At 56.1% G+C, this 26,898-nt stretch overlaps 1 protein-coding gene across 1 annotated transcript in view; it reads left to right on the top strand.

Annotated features, from left to right (window-relative positions):
• The window catches only part of RIN3 (Ras and Rab interactor 3), a 126,563-nt gene that overhangs the window by 78,574 nt on the left and 21,091 nt on the right, over positions 1-26,898 (top strand). The window contains exons 5-7 of the mRNA XM_058292401.2: positions 2,019-2,110; positions 12,031-13,635; positions 18,990-19,298. Of these exons, the coding sequence (XP_058148384.1) occupies positions 2,019-2,110; positions 12,031-13,635; positions 18,990-19,298 (2,006 nt within the window). The remainder of the gene's footprint in view (positions 1-2,018; positions 2,111-12,030; positions 13,636-18,989; positions 19,299-26,898) is intronic.

Raw genomic sequence — 26,898 nt, 5'->3', positions numbered from 1 at the left:
TGGAGAAGCAGAGCAGGTTCTGGCCTGGAGGAGGTTCAGGGCTGGGGCAGGATTCACAGACCCCCGCAGGGCCATGAGCTGCCCACCAACAAGGTGGGTGAGGGGCTACCAGGAGTTGTCCTGGGGGTGAGGGAATGGGTGCCAGAGTAGCTGAGCCACCTCTGCTGGTCATTATTACGACGTAAATGGTGATCAAGGAATCACTGGAAACCTTCACTCCCCACTGGCAGACCAGACAGCCAAGCAGGTAAACTGAGGCAGCATGGGAATCAGATTAGTTACCCTTTAAGATTAGAAATTTGGGAGGGGGGGGAGGGTCTGAGATGGGACTGGAGCACCGAGGCCCTTGGGTTTGCGGGGGAATCGCACAGCGATGACATGAAAGAAGGTGCAAAGATGAGCTGGACAGCCCCCTCCCCATTTGATATGGAGAAGCTGAGATGGCAGCTGGCCAAAGGCTACATCTCAGGACCTTGCCAGAGGTTCCAGAACGTTCTGCCACAGCCGCCTCATCCTGCTCCTCTGTAAACAGAAGTGAAAGTGCTTCCTAGAAGGCCTGGGGGATGCCCTGGAGGGCACACCCTGAAGGTGCTCGGGCAGCAGAGGTGGCTCCGGGTCGCTCACCGCCAGCCCCCATCCCGGGTGTCCTCTGCGCTGCTCTCCCTTCGACTCCGTTTCCCAAGTCTGGATTTGCCCATTCGGCAGTACCTCTCGGAGTAGTGGGGTGTCAGACCTGGGAAGCTGCGCCTCTTCCCAGAGCTTAGGACTCACTGTGGGGTGCTGAGAAGGAGAAGGGCGTGGCGGGTGGGTGCCCACAGCCCAGCCAGGGCAGTCCGGGGCTTGACGCCTCTGCAGAGGATGGATTCAGCGACTGGAATGGAGGTTTGGGGAGAAGGGGGATGGAGCACGGGAGGGCAGGTGACAGCGAGTTGTTGGTGACACCCGCAGTCGCTGCTGGCTTCTGCCCCCTGCCGAGCATCTTTCTTCCATCATCAGTTCAGTCCCTCCCCTTTCACAGAGGAGGAATCACATTCAGAGAACAGAGCGGTGGGAGTAACGAGGAAGGGGTGGGAGACGTCTGGATGAAGGGCTGGGGTCAGACTGATGGGCCTTGAATGCCAGGGCCAGGTGGAGCCTTGGGACCAGCCACCCTGGGACCCGGGCAGTGCCCCAAGGCCCTCCCAGGCCCCATGAAACATGGGTGGGAAGGCAGGAGGCCTGGGGCTGAGCACACGTGGCCCTTCTCCCACCACTTGGCCTTCCGTCTCTGGGTCTCAGTTTCCCCATTTGTACAGTAAGGAGGTGAGGGGTATCTAAATCCCTTCCAAGAGCTCGGGACACTTAGCAACTCAGACCAAAGGCATCAGATAGAGCTGACGGCCCGGCGGCATGCTTGCTGGGTGGTGCCTGACTGTGCGCTCGCTGGGGAGTGCCTGATTGTGCTCACCGAGGGATGTGCGATTGTGTGCTCACGGCGGGTGTCTGTGTGCTCACGGAGAGATGACCCTGCACTCGCCGGGGGATTTCTGACTGTGCGCTTCCAGGGGATGTCTGACTGTGTGCTCACAGGGAGATGCCTGACTGAGGACTCACCAGGGGATGTCTGACTGTGCGCTCACAAGGGGACGTCTGACTGCGTGCCCACCAAGGGGGATGTCTGTGTACTTGCCAGGGGATGTCTGACTGTGCGCTTACTGGAATGTCTCCGTGTGGCTCAGCAAGGGGCAGAGTCATTCACTTTACCAGAATAGTGGGGAATGTGGAAGCTGGCTTGGGGCCCATCCTACAGGCCAGGAAAACCAGGGAGAAGCAGTCCCCTTCCCCCAATGCCCAGGGTCCCTCGGCCCAAGGGTGCTGCCCCTCGGCCCCCTGGGAAGTCCCCAGTCTGCTGGGAGACCTCAGGGGCCAGCGGGGCTGTGGGTGCCTCTTCCTTTGAGGGCTGTAGGTTTGGGAGACTGGGGAATGGACATGACAGACCACTCCCCAGACTTGACGTGCCACCCCGGGTGTCTCCGCAGAGATTTACTGCCCTTCACGCTGAGGCTGCCCCAGGCCATCGTGGAGGCCAGCAGCTTCACAGACCTCGAGACCATCTCCAACCTGGGCCTGGGTAAGTTCTCCCCCGGGGAACAGCGCAGGGGGTGGGCCTTCAGGAAACGGGGCCCCAGATCCGTGTCTGGTGGCTGCCCGTGCAGAGGGATGGGACCTCGGGTCGAAGCCATGACGGCTCCTGAGTCCCAGCTCCCATGGGGGCCCTCGCCAGCTGCCCCGGACTGCTGAGCCACCTCACAGGGCGATTCTCCCAGTTTCCACTTTTAACAGCCGCCCAGAGGTCCTGCTGTACGGCCTTGCATGGGCTGAGGGACCTGGGGGCGCTGGAGCCGGCACAGCCTGACCTACGGCCGGGATGGGGCTTGGATGCCGGGAGAGTCCAAGTGGTGGCCAGAGAGCTGGGGACCCAGCAGCCACCAGTCACGGCCCCAGCCCCAGCCCTGTCAGAAGGCAGAGCCCGTGAACGTGGCCGAGAGCAGGAGCACGCACTTCGTCCCCTGCGTGCCCCCTGCAAGCTGCCGCTCCTGAGCGTGGCCTCGTTCAACCCTGACCTTCGCTGGGCAGAAGAGTGGAGGGGGAAAGAAGGAAAAGGCAGGCAGGGGCCAGAGCACGCCCGACGCCGTCTTTTCAGAGAACAGTAAGAATAGCTCGTGGTCATCAGGCGCTGTCCGTGTGCTGGGCTATACTGAGCGCTCGACACGATGGCATCGGCCAGCGCCAACCTGGAGCCTGTGCGGAGCTGCTGGGAAGCCAGGCCGGCCGCCCCGGCCAGCTGGTGTCGGGAGCAGAGAATTCCTTAAAGGAGGGCTCGGGGAACCGTGTCTCGGGCAGCTGCTTCTGGAGCTTCAGCAGCCTCCAAAGCCAGGAACCAGTTCCAGAGCCTCATAACCCAGGGCTGCCAGGTCACCTTTATGAACAAGGCAGGTGACGTGAGTCTATATTAAGACTCAGCGTGCAGCTGACTACAGCACATAAAACGCAGTAGCACCCTGTTCGCCCATGTTGACTGAATGGAAGGACCCTGGGAGGGCAGGACCGGGCCATGGGGGAGGTGGGGGGCGAGCCTGGGATTGGAGAACACATGCCCAGGTTCCCAGACCTGGCCACTGTCCACCACCCAGAGGGGCCTCTGGACAGCAGCGCGGAGATGCCGCAAGGCAGCCGTGGCCAAAGGGCCACGAAGAAGGAGGAGTTTAGGCCCTTGGATGTTAACATTTAATGAGCATTTACTAGGATTTTTCACATGTAGTGACTCATCAAATCTCCCAACAGCCCTGTAAAGTAGGTGCTATTATTATAAATCCCATTTTGTGGTGGAGAAAACTAAGCCATAGAGAAGTTACAAGGCCAAGGTCATAGCACAGGGCGAAGCTGAGGCTTGGACCCAGGCAGTTTAGCTGTAGCGTCTACCACTATCTCATTCTGCCCCTTACCTTTTTTTTTTTGGTGGTACCAGGGATCAAACCTGGGATTTGAACATCAGAAGCAGGTGCTCAACCACGGAGCTATGCCTGCTCCCACCCTTAACTCTTTTTTTAAAATTAATTAATTTATTTATTTATTATCCTCCTCTACCCGCCCCCCCCCCATTGTTTGCACTAGCTGTGTGCTCATTGTGTGCTCATCTTTTTAGCAGACTCCAGGAACCAAACCGGGGCCTCCCATGTGGGAAAAAAGCACCTAATCACTTGAGCCACCTTCACTCTCAGCTGCCCCTTTACTCTTTATCCAGCCTCATCTATTTTTTTTTAAAGATTTATTTATTTCCCCCCCCTCCCCCCGTTGTCTGTTCTCTGTGTCTATTTGTTGCGTCTTGTTTCTTTGTCCACTTCTGTTGTTGTCAGCGGCACGGGAATCTGTGTCTCTTTTCTTGTTGCGTCGTCTTGTTGTGTCAGCTCTCCGTGTGGGTGGCGCCATTCTTAGACAAGCTGCACTTTCTTTTGCGCTGGGCGGCTCTCCTTATGGGGCGCACTCCTTGCACTTGGGGCTCCCCTACGTGGGGGACACCCCTGCGTGGCAGGGCACTCCTTGCGCGCATCAGCACTGCGCATGGGCCAGCTCCACACGGGTCAAGGAGGCCCGGGGTTTGAACCGCGGACCTCCCATGTGGTAGACGGATGCCCTAACCACTGGGCCAAGTCCGCCACCTATCCTGCCTCTTCTAAGTCTGATTTACCCAGTTCATAAACCTTAGAGTCGGTCTCAGTTGGTTTTTTGTGTTTTTTTTTTAAGATTTATTTTTTTTATTTATCACCCCCCCCATTGTTGTTTGCAGTTGCTGTCTGTTTTCTGTGTCCATTTGCTCTTTGTGTCTGCTTGTCTTATCTTTAGGAGGCACCAGGAACCAAACCCTGGATCTCCCATATGAGAGGGGAGGCACTCAATCACATGAGCCACCTCAGCTCCCTGCTTTTTGTGTCTCTCGTTGTCTTTCCTCTTTGTCTCTTTCGTTGCATCATCTTGTTGTGTCTGCTCACTGCGTCTGCCTGCCATGCCAGCTCACCTTCTCTAGGAGGCATCGGGAACCAAACCCAGGACCTCCCATGGGGTAGGCAGAAGCCCAATCACTTGAATCACAACCACTTCCCTCAATTAGTTTTGAGAATAAACCCTGAACTTAGCCCCCAGACATTTTAGCTGTTGGGCTCTTATCCTCCCAGGAGCGTGGATGTGGGATGAGTGGCATCTCACACAGGGCAAGTGACACCTGCTCCCAGGCCTAAACTGACACGAATGACACTTTCTGACCATTGCAGAGGACTCAGCGTTGTCTTCTGTAGACCTGTGTCTCTATTTATAAAGACGAGGAGGCCAAATCTTAGCCCCATTGAGCCACTTGTCCATGATGCCCCCCAGGGGAGAAAGCAGCCAAGCCAGGGCTTGCACCCAGGGTGTCCTGACTTCACATTCAGCCTCACTGCTCCTCGTGGCCTCTGTGGTTTTTGCAACAAGCAGTCAGTGGCCAATTTTGAGGCCATGTTGGAGGTCCAGGGAGGTGCATCTCCTGGGAGAGGTCAGCAGCCTTGGTCTGGGGAGACCCTTTGGCCCACTGTGAGGTTGAGGCAGGTTCCTCTCATCCGCAAGAGCATGGCTGCCCCTAACAGAAGAACATGCCTATTCGAAACCAACCTCTCCTCTCGGGAGAACCACTTTCCTTTCTGGAGGAGACAAGCCTTCATTCCTGGGAGGGCTTGGTCTCAGGCACAAAGAAGTGGGGAAGGGAGGCTACGGTTTGGGAGGCTGTCGGCAGCTCACACTAACTTCCTTGAATATGGGACTGAAGGGAAACCTGAGTGAGTGGCAGTGTCCCCAAGCACTGAAGGACATTAAAGCAAAAGGGCCCTCCTAAGCTCATTAGAGTAATTTTTCCCTGGAGTAAGCAAAGGTTAATTTTTCAGACCTTACTCCAAAAGATCAAGACACCCAGCTGAAAGGGAACGTCCTGCCAGAGGCAGAGTGGGCCAGAGGCCTTGGCCCTGGAATGCGCAGGCTCTGGCCTCACCCACCTTCAAACATGCAGTAGCCACAAATCTACAGAGTGGCACTTTCAGGTCCCAGATGCACCAGAGCAGCATGTCCAGCATGTCACTCTTCATTCTAGGCAAGGCAGTCTTGAGGCAAAAGACTGAAACCCACTCAAGCTGGCACCAATAAAAGGGAAGTTAATGAAAGGACCCTGGGGAAGCGCTGAGAAAGAGGGTAGGTCAGTGGGCCTCGTAGGAAGCACATGCCAGCTCTTTTCTCAAGACAGCCCAGCTGTCCTGCTGACTCGAGGATCTTGCTCTCCAACTCTTTGATCAGCCAGACTCTGACTCTAGTTCCCATTGCCATCTGATGGCGGCCCTCTCCAGGGAGAGTCTGAATGATCACTGGCCAGCCTAATGCTTGGGTACCCTCAAGCCAGATGTTACCCTTCCAGGGCAAACCAAAAGGACAATGGGAGGCAAATTCATTGACATTCACCACATATCCATCATCTCATTTAATTCATGCAAAACCCATTTTAAGGATGAGAAAATGGAGAGTCAGAGCAAATAAACAGCTTATTTGGCAATAAAGAATGAAAGGCTGATACATGCAACAACATGGCTGAACCTTGAAAATATGATGCTAGTGAAAGAAGCCCAACACAAAAGGCCACATAATGTATGATTCCATTTATATGAAATTTCCAGAATAAAAATGCCCGTAAATTAGAGAGTAGACTAGTGGTTTCCAGGGGCTAGGAGCTTGGGGAGAGCTGGGGAGCGACTGCTAACCGGTATGGGGTTTCTTTAGCAGGGGAAGTGATAAACATATTCTAAAATTGGTTGTGATGGTGGCTGCACAACTCTATAAATACACTAAAAACCACTGAATTGTACACTTTAAAATGGGTGAATTGTACAGTATGCAAACTCTTTCTCAATAAAGCTGTTATCCAAAGAGAAACTAAAGAGCTTTCCTCTCTAGGATGTGATAGAACCTGGTTTCAAACTTGGGGTTTCTGAGTTTGAACCCGTGCTCTTTTTTTCTACATTGCACGTCACCTGATCCTCAGCCAGCCTTGCTCACGGCCTCTAGCTCCACACCCTCTCCTGCCACACACCCAGCCTCTGATGAAAGACAATATGGCGCCCTTTTGAGAGGGTCTGGATTTGCTGTAGGAGAGAGAGCGTAGTGAGGTTCTCCTACTCTGTGCCATACCCTGGGTGTGCTCATTTTTATATTTTTTGTCATTATAAAAGTAACTATAGTGTGTTTGTTTTTAACCCACAAAGCCAGAGAAGGGGATGAGGATGAAGACGATGTATAATCCCACCACTGATGTGAGTTTGGGTGTTTCCTTCCAGTCTCTTGTGTGTGTGTGCGTGTCTTGAATATATACATACACAAGTGAATCTACAGTTTTGCATCTTACATGTTTGTTTTGTTTTATTTGAGCATATTTATGACTTTTCTTTTTTCTCTTAAAGCCCACAGTCAGGAAGTGTGTAACGAAGGGTCAAGACATCTTGGGAGCAAAAAAAAAAAAAAAAGACATCTTGGGTCTCCAGCCCCCCTGATGATTTCTCAATTGTCACGAGTCCCCGAGGCTTACGTGCCTCCATTCATGTCAGCACTTTTCTACTTCTAGTGGTCTGTTAATTTTTTTTTTTTAATGAGTGGCATGTAATGAATATCCCAACAGTTGGACAAGCCCTGCTGTTCAGACAGGGACGATGTCCGTGAGACGGACTGGAAAGGAGCTCTTTGCCTGCCAACTCAGCGTGTGGGATGGCTCAGGATGTTTGACCATGAGCTGATGTAAGAAAGTCTGAGCTTGGCCTTGAAAAAAACAACTCTCGAAAGTGCAGGCCGTATAGGATGTCATCTTGGACTTCAAGATCTAACAGGTTAATTGGGACCCCAAAGCCAACATATGGAATATTGCATGCTAACCTATATCCAGTTCATTCTAAGTGCAAAAGGACTTTAGAGATGGCAGTGATAAATAAGGGTCAGATCTGCAGTGGTTCTCAAGCAATTATGCAGTGTACACATTTAATCTTTTTTTTTCCCTCTACCCTCCCTTCTCCCCACAGTTGTCTGTTCTCTGTGTCTATATGCTGTGTGTTCTTCTTTGTCCACTTCTGTTGTCAGTGGCACAGGAATCTGTGTTTCTTTTTGTTGCGTCATCTTGTTGTGTCAGCTCTCCGTGTGTGCGGCGCCATTCCTGGGCAGGCTGCACTTTCTTTCGCGCTGGGCGGCTCTCCTTACGGGGCGCCCTTCTTGCGTGTGGGGCTCCCCTACGCAGGGACACCCCTGCGTGGCAGGGCACTCCTTGCACGCATCAGCACTGCATGTGGGTCAGCTCCATATGGGTCAAGGAGGCCCGGGATTTGAACCGCGGACCTCCCATGTGGTAGATAGATGCCCCATCCATTGGGCCAAGTCCGCTTCCAGTGTTTAATATTTTGAAAATAACGTTTGGGAAAGGCATATGTTCTATAGCTGTTCCTAGTTTGGATGTAACTTGCTTTTTCTTTCCCATTATATAATGAGAATTTTCCTATATTATTAAAAATTCATTGGAAAGTTGGGCTTGAATGACTGTCCAACTCTCATCCTTGAGATGCCACAAAAATATTTACTCACTGAACTCACTGCTTCCACGGTGTCTGTAGCTCCTTGCTGCACTGGCCTGTCCCCTTGTCTGTCCTGCCACCAGGCTGGGCCTCCCCAAGGGAAACCTCAGGCCCCTTTGTCCTCAGGGCCTACAACCTAACACCTGGCACCGTCCAGGACACTGAGTGTTGCAGGAGTGGACACCTGGCCAGAGGTACCCACAGCCAAGCAGGGTGGCGGCGCTGGCCAGAGCGCCCTCTTCAGGGGAACGCCGGCAGCTGAGCAGGGCGCTGTGCCAAGGCTTGGCGTGGGGCCATCGGACAGAGGTGCCCACAGCTTTGCCAACCCCTCAGATTGCGTGACACAGTCTTCCGCTTCTCCTCTGGCCTTGCCATGCTGCAGGCCGCAGAGAAAGTCACCTACTTCCTTTTTGTTTTGTTTTTTTTTAGCATGAAGACCTCAGTGCCACTGTGGTTCCCTAGCAGGCCCTGCTGAACCTAGGATGCAGCCCCCGGGTCCCAGCTTCCGTAGGCGTTGAGGCCCCTGCCTGCCGGGGCGCATCTTTCAGGCCTGTCCTGGAGGTGGAGAAGCAGTGCCCTCGAGACACCCAGACCCCAGGCTCATTTCCCTGAGGACCCCCATCTGCTCCAAGAATCCAAATCTGAGCCGTGGAAAATGTGTTCCTTTTTCCTGTGCAGTCCTAGAGCCTACTCTCCTGCAGGCCGGTCGGCGGTCCACCCACTGTCGGGCTGCTCTGCCCTCCTCTCCCTCTCACCATCCGTCTCTACCGCCCCTTGCCTTTATTTATTTATTTTTAATTTCTCTCCCCCCTATTGTCTGCTCTCTGTGTCCATTCACTGTGTGTTCTTCTGTGTCCGCTTGCATTCTTGTCAGCGGCACCAGGAATCTGTGTTTCTTCTTTTTGTTGCGTCATCTTGCTGCATCAGCTCTCCGTGTGGGCGGCGCCATTCCTGGGCAGGCTGCACTTTCTTTCACGCTGGGCGGCTCTCCTTACCGGTGCACTCCTTGCGCGTGGGGCTCCCCTACGCGGGGACACCCCTGCGTGGCAGGGCACTCCTTGCACGCATCAGCACTGCGCATGGGCCAGCTCCACACGGGTCAGGAGGCCCTGGGCTTGAACCTTGGACCTCCCATGTGGTAGGCAGACGCTCTATCCGTTAAGCCAGATCTGCTTCCCCACTTGCCTTCAGACCTTCTCCCACGGTCCAGGCCATTCCCACTTTGCCGGCAAATGTGACCCTCCGGGGCCACCTCCCCCCTCTCGCTGAGCATCCACTCACGTGAGCCTGGAGTCAAGCCCTGAGCGCCTGCTGGGTGCTAAGCCCTGTCCCAGGAGCTGGAAATCCTCAGATGGATGAGAAACGAACCAAACAGCGTCACAGTCCCTGGTGGCGGTCACGACGGTCCACGTGTGCTCTGGGGCCGCAGGAGGAGGGACGGTGAGGCCTGAATTTACAGAAGCTCCAGCAAACAGGCAGCCGTTTACCTGGCCTTGAAGGAGGAGTTTGCCAGGCAGAGAGGGTGGGAAAAGCCGCCCAAGCAGAGGGACCGGCATCAGCTGAGACTCGAAGGTGGGGCAGCAAGTGACACATTCAGGACGAAACAAGCAGCAGCCAGAGCAGGGCAGAGACTCCGTAGATGACACTAGTGACGATGAGCAGGAGCCGCTCCCACAGGCCTCGAATGCCAGGCCAGGGTTGGAAATGGCTGTAAATGAGGAGCAAGCCAGGCCTGCCGTCGACGGGCATCGTGCCTGCGGGAGGGGAATGGCTCGGAGGGCCAGGCAGTGGCTGGGACCAACGAGAACGGAAGGGGAGTGTCCCGTCACTGTGGGCAGTTCTGTCTATTGTCCACCCCGTGACTTCCACATCCGAAGGAAGAGCCTTGTGGGAGCCTGGACGAGGGCGTGGGGGGCTGCAGCATACCTGGGGGCCACTGCCCGCCCACTGCCGAGTCAGCCTGGCCGCCCGCTTTCCTTGCTAGGAAAACTTTACTGGGGCTGGGTGGTGAAGGGCAAGTCTCCAAATGCTCCCTCCTGGGGCCAGAACGTGTGTTGAGTGTAAACCCCGGGAGAGTGAAGCAAATCATGGAGGGGTCAGGAGCGGCCCAAGGAAACCAGCGCCAGGCCCAGCCAGTCATGAAGCGTACCGTGTCCAGCTCACGGACAACCCTCCCATGCCAGACAGGCCACGTCCACCGGCTCCGATGTGCACACACAGCTTTGCAGAGTGGAAAGAGCCGCAGGGGGGTTGGTCGTCCTTGTGGTCAGCAAGGCGGGGAGTGCCCGCCTCCCCCGAGACCGCCTCCCGTGGAGAAGGAGCACACACGACTGCCCTCGGCCCTCTCATGCTGTCCCCTTTCTTTCGTCATCCAGAGCCCATGTGCTCCCGCCATCCGCTGGTGCCGGGAGAGCAATGGAGAAGGAAAGTGTCGCAAGTTCCTGCGAGGGCCGGCCGTAGGGGGCTGGGGCTGAGCACACAGGGCTCGAGCTGCTCGGCCCGCCTCAGATCCCAGCCCAGCGACCCGGGCGAGTTATTGAATCTCTGAGTGTCTCGCCTTCATCTGTGCAATGGAGACAATACTAAGACTTACACTCACGGCTTGTGACCAGGGACCAACGAGAGGATCCATCTAAGGCCCACAGGCTGGCACCCAGCAAAACTCCCTGGGTGTCTGCTCCTACTATTGTCCTTCATGGGACTTTGGATAGTTTTCTTATGGAAAGATCCCTCCCAAAGGCCAAGGACCCGGTGGAGAGGCTGGAGGCCTGGCCCCATCCCAATTCTCCAGTGACAGGGGCCTGCCTGGCTAAATGTCTTCCCGTCTCTAAGATTAACAGGTTGAACAAGGCCTGGGTTCCAGGTTGCTCCCCACATTTTGGAGCTGCTCGAGCGAGCTTCAGCATGGTCTGCCACCCTCCTGAAATGGTTCTCAGACGCTTCTATCGTCCTGCCCTTTCTTAGAGCGTCCTGTTGGTCAGCTTCTCGATGATACCCAGGGGTAACCCCCGAGCACCACGACTCCTGATGTCCACCATCCCAGATGGTCCTTGACCTTGCCCAAAACAAGTCCTGGCCAACAATGCCTCACCAGGGACAGGCCTCATGAGAGGACCTGCTTTGGTGGCTGTGGCAGGGGCCCAGTGCAGGAGGGCTGGGCCAGTTGAGAGGCTTGGCTGGAGCTTGACTCAGTGGGCAGGAGACTCTTTTCTCTGAGCCGGCTTGGCCCCCAGCTGAGTGTGGACTGGCGTCGAACCGGTTTTGCAGCGACCAGGCACTCCCCTGGTCAGGTCCCATCCGTAGGTCTGCTCTTCCTGCAGCAATGGAAGTGGCCAAATCGGGCGAACGATTTGCGGGTACCAAGCAGTGCCCCTGGCGCCATCTCACGTCCTCCTAGCAAGTGGGTGCTGTCGTCACCCCGCTTTAGAGTAGACGCGGCTGGGGCCTAGGAAGGTCGGGGGGCCTGGGCCCTGCTAGGGTGCAGGGGCTCTAGCCGTCAGCCCCTCCACCCCTTGGTCCCCACCGTGCCTTCCCACCCGAGCCGGCAGCCGGCCTGGCTCTGGAGCAGGTGGGCCGTGGCACCCACCCCCCAGCGTCACGGGCGCCCTCCGCGGTGGGGCCCCACCCTCCGAGGCTCAGAACGCACCCACCGTTCCCGTCTGGCCTCGCCCAGCGCTGCTGGGGAGGACGGCGGGGGGCTTCCCCACGTGGGGCAGGAAGTGGTGAGCGGGGTTTAAAACAGCCCAAGAGGGCGAGCAGCCGCCCGCGCAGTGGCGCAAACACTGGCACAGCCCTCCCACGCCCGGGCCCGCCCCGCCTCGGACGCCGCCGCTGGCGCCTCTGACCGCCTCTCCCTCTCCCGTCCCCACAGGCTTCTGGGACTCCTCGCTGAACCCCCGGCGAAGAGGCGAGAGCCCGGCCGAGCCCCCGAGGTCCCCGGCCCCCGGAGCAGCCCCCGCCTCCGGCCCCAGGCCCACGGCCCACCCCGCGGACTGTTCCTGTGAAATAGAGCTGTCGGTGGGAAACGACCGCCTGTGGTTCGTGAACCCCATTTTCATCGAGGACTGCGACGGTGCCCTCCCCGGCGACCAGCCACCCCCTGGAAGCGGCCCTGCGCCCCCGCTGCTGCCCCTCTCTGGCGCTACCTCGCCCACTGCCACGTGGGCCCCACGCCGCCCACCACCTCCTCCCCCAGCCCTCCCCCCGAGTTCCCCAGGCCCGGCACCCCCTGTCAACTCCCCCAACCCCGCCAGTGCCCCTCTCCTCCCTGCTCCCGCTCTTGCTTGCCCTTTGCCCCTTTCCCCCGCCGTGGGCGCCGCTCCCCACTCTCCAGAGGCCCTGCCTCTAGTACCCACGGCGCCAGCCCCCCACCTTGCACCCCAGGCCCCAGGCCCCCTAGACCACCCCAGCCAGTCACCCATGACGGCCTGCGAGAGGCTCCCCTGCCCCACCCCCGGCCTGGGTCCCCTCAGGGAAGAAGAGACGAAGCCAGGGGTGGCCCCCAGCCCCCCGCAGCCGGCCCCTACTCCCCCACTGCCCGCCAAGAAGAGCCTCCCGGCACCTCCGCCCAGACGACGCGTCTCTGAGAGGGTGTCCCTGGAAGGCCAGAGTGTGGGGAAGGCCAGCAGGGACACAGGGACAGAGGGGGACCAGCTGGGCGTTGCCAGGGCAACCCCACTCAGCCTGCCCCCCCAGGGGACCTCAGACGGCTCAGGGGACAGGCCTCAGAGGCCCACGGAGCAAGGCCAGGAAGCAGAGCCCAAAGCGGGCGGACCGGGCGGCATGCCAGCACCCCCCAGGAAGGTCAAGCAGCCCCCCGTCCCGCCGCCCAGGAAGAAGCGGATCTCCCGGCAGCAGGCCTCCGTCCTCCTCCCCAGCCCCGTGGAGAGCCCCGAGCCCTGCGCGGAGGAGGCGGCCCCCCCAAAACCCACGCCCGGGCTGCCCCAAGACGATCCCAGCCCCGCCCCCCACGCCGGGACGCCGAGCCTCCACGCCCGGGCCGGGGCCCGTGCCCAGAGCTCCCCGGAGTTCAAGGGCTCGCTGGCCTCCCTGTCCGACAGCGTGGGCGCGCCCGCCTCGGCCACCGACCAGGACTCCTACTCCACCAGCAGCACGGAGGAGGAGCTGGAGCCGCTGGGCGGCCCGCACGTGAGGAAGAAGCCTTCCATGATCCTGGGCAAGGCGCGGCACCGGCTCAGCCTGGTCTCCTTCACCAGCGTCTTCCAGGCCTTCCTCTCCAGCGACCGCAAGCTGTACAAGAAGGTGGTGGAGCTGGCGCAGGACAAGGCCTCCTACTTCGGCAGCCTGGTACAGGACTACAAGGTGTACAGCCTGGAGATGATGGCGCGCCAGACCTCCAGCACCGAGATGCTGCAGGAGATCCGCACCATGATGACGCAGCTCAAGAGCTACCTGCTGCAGAGCATGGAGCTCAAGGCCCTAGTGGACCCCGCCCTGCACTCGGAGGAGGAGCTCGGTCAGTGCCTGGCGGGCCGGGGTTGGGGCGGGCAGCTAGGGCACTTAGGACAAAAGAGGCCGAGTGGGTAGACACCGGCCCTACCCCTTTCCCGGGCTGGAGCAAGTCCCCCCCACCCCCAGCCCTGTGTGTGTTGGCTGATAATGGCTCACAACTGCCCCCTTTTCTAGAGACTTCATCTTGGCCACACTCCCCTCCTTGCCACTGCCAGGTCCTCCCTACCATGGGGCACGCAGCCCACCAGGTGGAACCAACTGCTGGTGCATTTCATGCTCCGTGGCCCCCCGGGACCCACTGAGCCCCCCGTACTTGCTCAGGCCCCAGCCTGCTCCCCCCACTCCTTTCTCCTGAGAGCGCACCCCTCAGAAGTCACGTGCACCCCAAACCCCTGTCGCAGGCTCATCTAAGGCAGCTTGCGGCTCTGGCCGCCCCCTTCGAAAGCAGCCCTCCCCCAGCTTCCCCTTTCCCCTCCCCTTGACCTCTAAGCTGGGCACTGTCCAACTTTTTTTGCTTGTGATTCCCAGTGAGAACTACATTTTACCTTGCAATCAGTTGCACGCATATGTAAGTGTTAAAAAACTTTCCATCGGATCATAGCGGTGTGCCCACCTGGCTGTCAAAACATTGAACTCCTTCTGAGCCAGTTGGTAAATCGTCATTGCCCCCCAGCCCTGCAAGTGTCCCAGGGACCCCCCAGCCCTCTCCCTGCACCCACCAATTAAAGGGTCAGTGCTGGACCCCAGAGGGGCCATTCAGGGCCCCGCAGTGTGGTCGTGGTTGATTCACAGCAGATGTTTCTTGGGAAAAGAGCATAAGGCACTAGCTCCCCAGGACTGTTGGGTCTTGCTAATGGACTCCTGAAACCCGATGCTTGCAAGGCGAAAGCATGCATGGTGGGGTTTCAGGCTGGGTGTTGGGGAGGTGGAGCTCAGATCGCAGGCCAGCTCCGTCCTTGGGCGGGCATGACCTGCAGGGAGAGAGACTGCAGGGGGTGTGCAGGGCCCGCCCTCCAGAGCAGCCTAGGGTTCACGCCACCAACCAGGTCGCTGACTCGGCAGCAGCCCTGAGGGCCCCCACCCCGGGAGTGAGCCGAGGAGGCAGGCGGTGGCCTTCAGCAAAGCCTCAGCACCCTCGGCGCCACACGGTGCCTCCGTGCCGGGGGCAAGCAGAACAGTCAAGACCCCTGCCCTAGCGGAGCTCACCTTCCAGCGGGGGAGGGGGCAGTAAGCAGGAAGAGCTTGTCGGTTATAGAGTAAGGTGGACGCAGACCAGGGGCCCGTGAGGACAGGTCCTGCGGGGATGGTGGCCTCTGCCAAGGCCTCGGCTTTCACTTGGGGAGAGTCTGAGCCCAAGACTGAAACGACCTCAGGTCCAACTGAGCAGCGCCAGCTACTGCCGTAATCAAACCCGTGACGACGTGGCTCGGACCAGGCAGGAGGCAGGGCAAGTGGTGAGAAGCGACCAGATCCCGGGTCTGTTGCAAAGTTGGGGCCAACAGGATTGGTTGACAGGCTGGACCTAGGGGGAGACAGAGGAGGCTGGGTGTGTCCCCACAATGTCCTCAACCCCGGGAAGGATGCAGGTGCCTTATGCTGAGATGGGGCGTCAGTGGGGAAGGCAGCTGCTGGGGGGCTCTGGGGAGCCCAGGAGCCTGGTTTTGGGTGGAGGAGGCGAGAGGCGCCTGCGGGACACCCAGGTGGAATGTCGAGTCGGCTGGTGAGATGAGAGACTAGTTCTGGGAAGAAGCGTGAGCTAAAGGTAAATGCTTGGGCACCATCGGCAGTGCCGGGATGGACCCCTGAGGTCCAAGCCTGAGCTCGGGGACTGCCCAGGCAGGGAATGCGTGGAAGGGGCTTACTGGGGTCAGAGCGCCCAGAGGAAGCTGTGGTCAGCCGGCCTTCCAGCATGGGGCGTTTAGTAAGAGTGGGCGTAGAGGAGGAGGAAGAGGTCACCATGCTCTGGGGACAGTAGTGGGAGGACTTTACGGGGAGGGGCAGCAAGCAGTGTGGATGGGGGGTGGGCAGGGGCTGTGGAAATCAGGCTGAGGATTTGGCCTGGAGCTGATGGAACCCTGAAGGGTGCGGTGAGCAGAGGGCAGAGAGGAGGGGGGCGAGGCAGGGAGACAGGCAGGAGGCTGGCTGGGTGGCCTGGTTCAGGGTGGGGTCACGGGCAAGGGAGCATCAGTCGTGCCTTCAGGGTGGGCCGGCCAGGCAGGCTGTGGACCTGCCCTCAGGCCACTGTCAAGGCCGACTTTGTCTCCGGTACCTGGGGGCCAAGAGTGGCCAGACTGAGAATCCAGCCCGGCAGGGACAGGGCGGCTGCTGGGCTGGGCTGCAAGGACGGGGCAGGAGGAAGGTGTCCAGGGGAAGGGGGCAAAGCCACAACAGTAATGGTCCCATTCCCAGCAATGGACATTTCAGCCCGGTGACCGTGAGCCACACCCAATGGGCTTGGGCTACTGTTCCCAAGAAACCACGGCTCAGCGAGGGTGAGTGACCTGGACAAGGTCACGCAGAAAGCTGGGGCAGAGCCAGGGTTCCCACACAGGCCACCTGCCGCTTCCCGGGAACTCGCCGCTCCCCTGACTGCCCCTCACCTGCGAGCTCTGCCCGTGCACTCACTTCCACTGGGGAGGAGCCTAAAGCACTTAATAGGCCAGGTGGGACCCACCCCCGGGATTTTCTTAGGGAATGAAGTCACAAGGAGCACATGGACACTGGAATCTGAAGAGAGGAAGCACATGCCTTCAGAGAGGGCCGGGAGCCCCGAGAGCATGGGCCGCAACCCTCTTGTTTTGCAGATGAGGAAACAGATACTGGAAGGGGAGTGACTTGGCAGGGTCATCCAGGAGTCAGGGGCAGCGGTGGGGCCAAACGCAAGTCCCTGCCCCAGAGGCCCATGCCCCTGGCTGCAGAAGGCTCCAGGGGCAGGAGGACGAGATGCAGGCCTGGCAGCACAGGGTGAGGGGGACAAGGGCAGCTGCGTGTTCTCCTGGGTTGGAGAAGCAGAAGAAGGGGGCACAGCAAGACGGGGACCCAGGAGGGCCAACGCCCGGCCTGCCTGGTCAGGGCAGGGTGGCCTGGGCCCCTCCAGAGACTCAGCCATGGGGGCAGGAGCCTGCCTCCGCCCCCAGGGAGAAGGCGGCTCAGGTGTGGCCGTGCTGCCCCAACAGGGACGTGGCTTTGGACCTCCCCTGGCCCAGACCCTTCTCCTGGGGACCAGGGCAGAGCCAAGGAGGCTTCCTGGGAACATTCCCAACTGTCACCCAAAGCAGCTGTCTGTCACCTTGGAGTCAGGTAGACATGGATTTAAATCCTCTTTTGGCTCCAACTAGCTGAGTGACCCACCCCATCAGAGCCTAAGTTGGTCCATCTGCAAAATGGGGAGAATACCGTGTATATCGTGGGGTTCTTGTGAGATCAAAGCTTGCCAGTTCCCATTCCACTAGATGATCAGGGATGGCCTATCGGATAAGATGACTTTTTTTTTTTTAAGATTTTATTTTATTTATTTCTCTCCCCCACCCCTGTTGTCTGCTCTCTCTGTCCACTCACTACTCACTGTGTGTTCTGTGTCCTCTTGCACCCTCCACGGCACCAGGAAACTGTCTCCTTTTGTTGCGTCATCTTGCTGCGTCAGCTCTCTATGTGTGCAGCACCACTCCTGGGCAGGCTGCGCTTTTTTCACGTGGGGCGGCTCTCCTTGCGGGACATACTCCTGCGCGTGGGGCACCCCCATGCGGGGGCTCTCCCGTGTGGAACAGCACTCCTTGCACGTGGGGCACCCCCATGTGGGGGCTCCCCTGTGTAGCACAGCACTCCTTGTGTGTGGCAGCTCTGCGCATGGGCCAGCTCTCCACATGGGTCAGGAGGCCCTGGTTATCGAACCCTGGACCCTCCCATATGGTAGGTGGACGCTCTATCAGTGGAACCACATCCGCTTCCCCAGATAAGATGACATTTGAACAGTGAAGGAGCAAACCATGCAGATATCTGTGAGGTGACTGCTCCAGACAAAGGTAATAGCACATGTGAAGGCCCCTGAGGCAGGAGCAGCTTTGGCAGGTTGGAGGAACTACAAGGAGGCCAGAGGGCTGGAGCAGCATGAGCACAGGGGAGCAGGCAAGGAAGTGAAGATAAAGAAGAGTTGGGGGGACGTGGACTTGGCCCAGTGGTTAGGGCGTCTGTCTACCACATGGGAGGTCCGCGGTTCAAACCCCGGGCCTCCCTGACCCGTGTGGAGCTGGCCCATGCGCAGTGCTGATGCGCGCAAGGAGTGCTGTGCCACGCAGGGGTGTCCCTCGCGTAGCGGAGCCCCACGCGCAAGGAGTGCGCCCCAGAAGGAGAGCCGCCCAGTGCAAAAAGAATTTCAGCCTGCCCAGGAATGGTGCTGCACACACAGAGAGCTGACACAACAAGATGATGCAACAAAAAGAAACACAGATTCTCGTGCCGCTGACAACAACAGAAGCAGACAATGAAGAAGCAGCAAAATAGACACAGAGAACAGACAACTGGGACAGGGAGGGAAGGGGAGAGAAATAAAAAAATAGATAGATAGATAGATAGATAGATAGATAGATAGATAGATAGATAGATAGATAAAAAAGAAGAGATGGGGCCAGGTCAGGGGGGGTGGGGCACTGCAGGCCTCGGGGAAGATTTTGGCTTTTATGGTACGTGAGATGGGAGCCATTAGAGGGTTCAGAGCAGAAGAAGGTCTTGCTCTACATGTCGTAGCGAGATTACGCTGCATGTTCTATCAAGGGGCCAGGTCAAGAGGACACTAGTTACCCAGGCAAGAGAAGACGGGGGCCCGGGTCAGGGTGGTGGTCATGGAAGTAGTGAGAAGTCAGGCTCTGGACATACTATATTTTGAGACTAGAATCAAATGGATTTAGAAAGTTAAAGAAAGATCGGGGAGAGGGGAGGGGGGTATATGGGAACCTCTTATGTTTTTTTAATGTAACGTTTTGTGTGATTTATTTATCTTTTTTAAAAAAGACAATAAAAAATTTTGCTAAAAAAACAAAGTTAAAGAAAGAGAGACTTCAAGAATGATTCCACCCAACATTTACCAGACACCCAGGCCCTCAGCATACAGCTGCACAGGTTGTTCACTGCACAACTCTAATGCAAATGGTGCCCTCTGAAGATGTGTTGCCCCCTACATCCTGTAAAAGGCACCTGTCCAGGAGTCTCCTGGGCCAGCGTCTTCGTAGCATGGCTTTCTGTTGAGGGGACCACACTGTCTCGTGGGTCAGAGTCACCGAGCATGACCACGTGGGGCTGGGAGCTGGGGGTGGGGACGGCCACACTTTCCTCACCCTCCTCCCCACTCTTGCCCGCCCACAGAAGCGATTGTGGAGTCCGCCTTGTACAAGTGTGTCCTGAAGCCCCTGAAAGAAGCCATCAACTCCTGCCTGCGTGAGATCCACAGCAAGGACGGCTCGCTGCAGCAGCTCAAGGAGAACCAGCTGGTGGTCCTGGCCACCACCACCACCGACCTGGGCGTGACCACCAGCGTGCCCGAGGTGCCCACCATGGAGAAGATCCTGCAGAAGTTCGCCACCATGCACAAGACCTACTCACCCGAGAAGAAGATCGCCATCCTGCTCAAGACCTGCAAGCTCATCTACGACTCCATGGCCCTCGGCAACCCAGGTAGGCGGCGGCCAGGGACGGGGGGCTCTCCCCAGGCCGAGGGCTGGGGGGTCGCGAGGGTCCGTGACCCCTGCCGAGGATGCCTGGCACCGGAGGAGAGAAGCCTTTGGGAGGTGAGACTCCTGGGCACTTGCCGGGGTCACCTGCGGCCTGGGACGGGAGGAGCCCTGGCTATAAGGGAGGCAGCCCCTGCCATGCCCTTGGATGACTAAGGAGACAGCAGCCGTCTCGGTTAGCGTGGATAACCGCTCACGTGTCCTCGGCGTGGCTGCGCAGCTGCACCCACGCTTGCTGGCTCGCTCGTGGATCTGCGGTCCGAGGTGGCCGATTGGAGGCTGGCTGGTCTAGGCTGGCCTTGCTCCCATGTCGCCCCAGGATGGGTGCCGGACCCGAGTGGTTCCCATCCTCCAGCAGGCTAGCCTGCCTGGGCAGGGGTCCCAGCAGGCCCAGGGCAGCACGTGCTCAGACGGAGGCCCAGGCCTGGCCTGGTACCACGTCACCCTGATGCGTTTCCTGGGACAAACACGGCCCAAGGCCAGCCCAGACCCCCCACCCCTTGATGGGAAGAGCTGCAGAGTCACGCTGCGAGGGGAGCCAACGAGTTTGCTTACCAAAAAGCTATCGGAGAGAGGAGAGTGAGGAATGGGGATGGGCACGGCTGCTCTTGAGGGAGAGGGAGAGGCAAGAAAGGCAGCGGCGTGGCAGAGAGAGCAGAACGGGGGCCAGAGGCGCCATCGGCAGGAGGGAGGCTGGAATCTCGCTGCTGGTTCAGAACCGACTCAGGCAGGGAGACTCAGAGCCCTGAAGGCCGGGCCAGGGGCAACGAATCCCCGCCAAGAACAGATGTGCTTCTCCCCAGGGAGCTGCCAGCATGCCCCCCTTCCCACCCCGGGCAAGCACTGGACTGGGAGTCCAGGGGCTCCTCATCTCATCTGTGGCCCTAGCAGGCCAGGCTGTCCCCCTTGGAGCCTCAGCTTCTCCACCCGGCAGGAAGCAGGCTCCCTGGGGGGCGGAGCCCCGGCTTCGGTGCTGTAGCCTTAGACCCGCTGACCTCAGCAAGCCTCCGCATGTGTATAAAGTGGGGGTGAGAAGAGCTGCTTCTTGGGTTGGGGTGCAGGTAGGGGAGCCCCCAGCACAGCGCCTGCACCGCGTAAGTGCTCAAGGAGTTACCTAGCTGCCTGGGCCTCAGTTTTCTCATCTGTGCAATGGGGCTAGGAACTCCTCTCTCAGGGCTATTGTATTAGGCAGCCAAAGGGGTGCTGATGCAAAATACCAGAAATTGGTTGGTTTTTATAAAGGGTATTGATTTGGGGTAGGAGCTTACAGATACCAGGCCATAAAGCATAAGTTACTTCCCTCACCAAAGTCTATTTTCACGTGTTGGAGGAAGATAGCTGCTGACGTCTGTGAGAGTTCAGGCTTCCTGGGTTCCTCCCTTCCAGGGTCTTGCTTCTCTCTGGGTTCAAGGTTCCTTTCTTCCCAGGGCTTGCTTCTTCCTGGGCTCAGGCTTCCTCTCTTCCCAGGGCTTGCTTCTCTTTCCTTTGTGTGCTTACTTCCTGGGGCTCCAGTTTTAAGGCTTCAGCATCAAACTCCAACATCAAAACGCCAACATCAAAAACCCTCCACTCTGTCCTTTGCCGTGCCTTTTATCTGTGAGTCACCACCCCTTGGTGGGGTCCCCTATTGACATGGCCCAATCAAGGCCTAATCATAACTTAATCACGCCAAGTACAGACCAGATTACACGCATAATCCAATATCTATTTTTGGAATTCATAACCATATCAAACTGCTACAGCTGTTGTGAGGATGAGCCTTCCATAGCAGTCGGGACGTGGGAATGGCGGCCTCTCCACCGTGTTCCCCAAAATGCAGAGGCAGAGCCTGCTCTGTGGTTTCCAAGTCAGATTCCGTGAGGCACCCAGGGGCCCCAAAAGGGGCACGGGTCAGGCAGAGCCCCTCGCTGCCTTCCCCCCCGACCGCCCTGCTAGGGCCCGCTTTACACCCAGGGCACCACCTGGGATTTTGTTTGAAACCAAGAATTCTGTAGCTAATTTTTTTTTTTTCTTTTACTTGGAAATAATTTCAAACTTCAAAAAGTTGCAAGAATAAAACAGTACATAAGCTTAGTGGCCATCCCCTGTGCTTTGTGTATTAACATTTTGCTTGATCATATGTTCTCTCCTTCAATACATTCATTTTTTTTAACTGAATCATATGAGGGTAAGTTATATATACATTGTGACCCTTTATCTTTCCTAAAAGTAGAGATATACTATCGCATAACCACAAGTGCAGTTGTCCACTGCGTGAGTTTACATCGACGCAATATTTTTGTCTAATCTGTCCACATTCCACACGATCAGTGATCTTTTATAATAAGGTCCTTCATAGCCTTTACTCTGCTCCAGCTTGGGAGCCAGTCAAGGACCTTGTGTGTTTAACCTCTTTTAATCTGGGATTTTTCTTTAGCCTTGGCTTTTGTGACACTGTTATTTTTGAGGAACACAGATTTTCCTCCCCACCCCCACACTATTATTTATTTGTTTGCTTACTTTAGTGAGAAGAAATAATTTCTATTTATTAAGGTAAAATTCACATAACATAAAATTCACCATTTTAATTTTTTTTTAGGATGTGCTGGGGGTTGAACCTCGTACATGGGAAGCAGGCACTCAACCACTGATCTTCATCCACTCCCCAATGAGAGTTGGTTTTTTTAAAAAGATTATTTATTTATTTAATCCCCTCCCCCACCCCAGATGGCTCCCTTGTCTTTCGGCTCGTTGTCTGCTTGCCTTTCCCAGGAAGCACGGGGAACTGAACCTCGGACCTCCCTTGTGGACCTCCCTTGTGGGAGGCGAGTGTCTAACCACCTGACCACATCAGCTCCCCACTGGCCACGTCGTCTCCTGGTTGCAGCGTCCGCTCATTGCAGCGTCTGCTTGTTGCAGCAGTTGTAGTTTCTGCTGGTCGCATCAGTTTCAGTGTCTGCTGGTGGCAGCATCTGTTCCTTTGCAGTGTCTGCTTGTTGCAGCATCTGCAGTGTCTGCTGGCTGTGGTGGTTATTAGCATCTGCTCATTGCAGCATTAGTTTGTTGTGGCATCTGCTGGTTGCAGTGTCTGCTCATCTTCTTTAAGAGGGACCAGGAATTGAACCTGGGACTTCCCATGTGAGAGGCAGGAGCCCAGCTGCTTGAGCCACATCTGCTCCCAAAGGTTGGTTTTTTCATTTGTATGTCTTTAGGAGGTACCAGAGATCAGACCTAGGACCTCGTACATGAGAAGTAGGCGCTCAACCACTTGAGCTACTTCTGCTCCCCTTTAACTGTTTTAAAGTGTATAATTCAGTGACTCCCAGCACGTTCTCGGTGTCATACACCATCACCACTATCTAATGATAGAATATTTTCACCACCCCAGAAAGGAACCCCACACCTGACAAGCAGTCATGGCCCACCCCACCTCTTCCCCAGCCTCTGGCAACTGCGGATCTGCCTTCAGTCTGTGGATCTGCCTCTTGCGGACAGTTCCCATAAATGGAGCCCCTCGGCCTGTGGCCTTTGGGATCTCGTCTCCTTCACAGAAATGTTTTTGAGGTTTCGCAGATCAGTAGAGCAGGCCTGTTGACGGCTGAGTAATATCCCTCTGCATGGCTACACCGTATCTTATGTGTCCACTCATTAGTTCATGGACATTTGTTTGTTTCCCCTTTGGGCTATTGTAGAAAATGCTGCTATAAACACCCGTGCATGGCGTCTTGTTTTCCCTTCTCCTGGGTGTATCCTTTGGATTGGACTTCCCGAGTCACGGTGTGTAGGAACCCTTTTCATGCGCTGCTGGCTTCCGTTTCCCGGCGTGTGGTCGAGGAGCTCTGTGGACGCCTGCTAGGGATGCCGGTCGGCAGTTTTCCTTCCTCGAGCTGTCCTCTGTGTTCAGGTAACGAGGGCCTCTCAGAACTCGCCAGGAAGCTTTCCCCAAAGCCTCCCCTCCTCTATTTCGGGGGCAGAGTTTGAGAAAGACTGATGTTTTCCAAGGCTTTAATGGATTCACCAATGGAGTTTTCCTTAGCCTTTGTCTTTGGTGACACTGATGTTTTTGAAGAATACAGATTTTCCTCCCCACCCCCACACTTTTATTTTTAAATGTTAAGTTCCTCATTTTGTGTTTGTCGACAGTTTCCTTGTGATTAGATTGAGGTTATGCCTTGCCAGCTGGATCCTGAGTGACTCTTCAGTTCTTTTTTTGTTTTTTTAAAAGATTTATTTATTTATTTGCTTGTTTATTTATTTATTTAGCCCCCCACCGTTGTCTGCTCTCTGTGTCCATTCCCTGGGTGTTCTTCTGTGTCTGCTTGTGTTCTCTTTAGGCGGCACCAGGAACCAATCCTGGGACCTTCCGGAGTGGGAGAGAGGTGCTCAATCTCTTGCGCCACCTCAGCTCCCTGGTCTGCCGTGTCTTTTATTGTCTCTCCTCTGTCTCTTTTTGTTGAGTCTTCTTGCTGCATAGCTCTCCGCTTGGGCCAGTACTCCTGCACGGGCCCACACTCCGCTCAGGCCAGCTCTCTACTTGGGCCAGCTCACCTTCACCAGGAGGTCCCAGGAATCGAACCCCAGACCTCCTATATGGTAGGCAGGAGCCCAATCGCCGGTACCACAACCACTTTCCCGACTCCTCAGCTCTTGACTGACTTGGGCCTTCAGTAGTTTCAGGACCAGGCCTGCCCTCCCGGCTTTTGGCTCAGGCCTCCCTCCTGCCAGTTGCTCCCAGTGGCTTGTGTCACCCAGTCTTGCCGCTTTCACGGTGGCTCCAGCCCGGCAGCATCATGGCTAAGCCTAGGAGGTCCCTGGGGAGCCCGTGGAGGGCAGAGGTCCAGTGGGCCTCCCACCTCCTTCACTGACAGCTTCCTCTGACCCTCACCGGCTCTAGATAGACAAGAGCCCCCTTCTCCTCCCTCTACCCCAATTCTGCATCTAGACTCCCAGCCACCCCATCTCTTGGGAAGAGGCCTCCCCATTCACTTCTCCCATGGCTGTCACACTGGCAAGAGCAGCTCGGTGTGGCACCCGCATGCACACTTGAAATGGGAATGCAGCAGCCAGACCGGCTGGGACTGTGGGAAGAGTGCCAAATGCAGAGACAAGGCCTGCATTAACTGGCCCCATGGCTCTAGGGAAGTCGTTCAAGCCCATGGAGGCCCCTTGTCCAGAAAGGTTGTTGCTATTATGCCCATAATGCAGGAGGACTAAGATTCAGACTGAGAGTTACCTGGCTCCGAGGCCTGTGCTTATCTCGCTATACCGAGCGGCCAGCCTAGGAATCGATCACAAGTTTCCTGGATCCTGCTGGAGTGCTTTGTCCACCACAGCAAGTGTAGGGTCCTGGGTCAGGCAGAGTCGGGAGTGCACAGAGCCAAAGGGCTTGGGGTGAACGTGGCCCTCCATCCCACAGCCAGGAGCAGGCTGGGCTCCTCATGGGCTTTGCAAAGCTTGGCAAGAGTAGTTAGAAACTTGGGGAATCATCTTTCCTCTTACTTTGACAAACAAGTCATTCTTGTGTCCTTGGTCCTTAAGAGGAAGCACCAATCCTGCTACTGGGGAGAAAGATTCAAGCCCTAGAAATTCTCCTTCAAATAGGAGGAATGCAGTGCCTACAAGTGTGGGTAAGGAACATGAAGAACCTTCTTGTGTAGATAAAGAGCAGTGCATTAGTCAGCCAAAGGGGTGCTGATGCAAAGTACCAGAACTCTGTTGGCCTTTATAAAGGGTATTTGGGGTAGAAGCTTATGGTCAGAAGGCCCTAAAGAGTCCAACTCAAGGTACCATAAGAGGTGCTTTCTCACCCAAAGTCATTGGCCCTGTGTTGGGGCAAGATGGCAGGTGATGTCTGTGAGGGTTCAGCCTTCCTTCTTCCTCTTACAGCTCCTGCTTCTTCTGATCTCAGCTGTAGGCTAGAATAAGGCTCATCTCTCTCCTTAGGCTCGTTTCTTTCCAGGCTCAGTGCTCTGCTCTCTTCACAAGGTTAGCGGGAGACTATCAGGCTCATCTCTTCCCAGGGCCTCTGCCGTGTCTAATGAGCTGCCTCTCAGGGCTTCTCTGTGTCTCTACTTCCCTAAGAGTCTGTTTCATCAGCCCACCAAGGGGGCTGGGACTCTACGCTGAGTCACGCTCGAATGACGTGGTTGAATCAAAGCCCTAATCTTGATTAAATAAAGTAAAAGGGAAACCTCTGAATTTATCCAATCAAAACAGTATCACACCCAGAGGAACAGACCAGTTTATGAACCATCAATATCTCTTTTTGGAATTCATAAATAATATCAAACTGCCATAAGCAGGAGACATCAGAGAGGGGGCTGAACATCAACAGCTGCCTTTTTCAGTCTCTCCAACAGTTTGTGCCCCCAGAAACAGAGCTTGACTCCCGACCTGGGGGGAAGAATGCCCGGCGGCCAGTTGGTTGGATGTGGGGGTCATCGGGGGACCCTTGTGGAAGTCACAACTTAGGAATCTACAACTTAGTTGAGGCTGGAGTAGAGGCTGGGGAATTGGTTGGGAGAAGGCACTTGACGGAGACACCAGGACTGGGGAACGGCAAGCCTGGGGTGCAGAGAACAGAGAAGGAGGTCAGGCTCTTGGTTCTTTTGTTTTGTTTTTTAAAAAAAGATCCATGTAAGAAAAATTTTTGACTGATTTCTGATGACCAAAGGCACTCATGTTTAATGTTGAAAAACTGTCAGTCCTATTTTGCTGAATTTCTTTCTAGTCTTTTTGAAATAGATATAGATCAGTAGGTAGGTAATTAATTAAGGAAATACTTGCTATAACAGATAAATCCTGCAATTTCTAACTCAGTAGAAGTTTCTTTCTTGCTTATTTAAATCCAGTCGAATGGAGGAGGGTTGGTGGGGAGACCTGATCCACATGGTCACTCAGGGACCCAGGCTGAGGGCTTCTAGGGGTCCCGGGCACTGGTGTCCAGGGTCAGACAGGACTGCCTATGGGAGCAGGCCTGGACATGACGCCCAGCAGAAATGGAGTGCAGGCCCTCTGAGATGTCACATCTGAGGACGTTAGGAACATCGACCACACGATGAGTGTTAAAACATAAGAACAGGGGAGCGGATGCGGTTCAAGCAGTTGAGCACCTGCTTCTCACCTGGGAGGTCCCAGGTTCAGTTCCTGGTGCCTCCTAAAAAAGAAAAACAAATAACAAGCAAACAAATGAAAAAAATGAACTCAAGGAAGCTGATGTGGCTCAGTGGTTGAGTGCTGGGCTCCCACACATGAGGTCCTGGGTTCAATCCCTGGTCCCGGTAACTCAAAAAAAACAAACACAAAAAGTGTACAATTTCAATGAACAATCACAAAGAAACATCCATTCATCCATTGACCTCCTATCTGGGTTATATCTCCAGAAGCTGCCTTCATGCTCACTCCCGCTCACTACCCTCTCCTTTCCCCGTGAAAGGATCCTATCCTGTCTTTATAGACTGGATGTTTTGAACTCCATATAAATGGACTCATATAGAAGGTATTTGTTTGTTTCTGGGTATATTAACTCAATATTGTGTTTTGGCTGTAGCTTTACTGTATCATTT

This window comes from Dasypus novemcinctus, chromosome 3, assembly GCF_030445035.2.
Source record: "Dasypus novemcinctus isolate mDasNov1 chromosome 3, mDasNov1.1.hap2, whole genome shotgun sequence".
NCBI lineage: Eukaryota > Metazoa > Chordata > Mammalia > Cingulata > Dasypodidae > Dasypus > Dasypus novemcinctus.
This window is presented reverse-complemented; position numbering and strand designations above follow the sequence as displayed.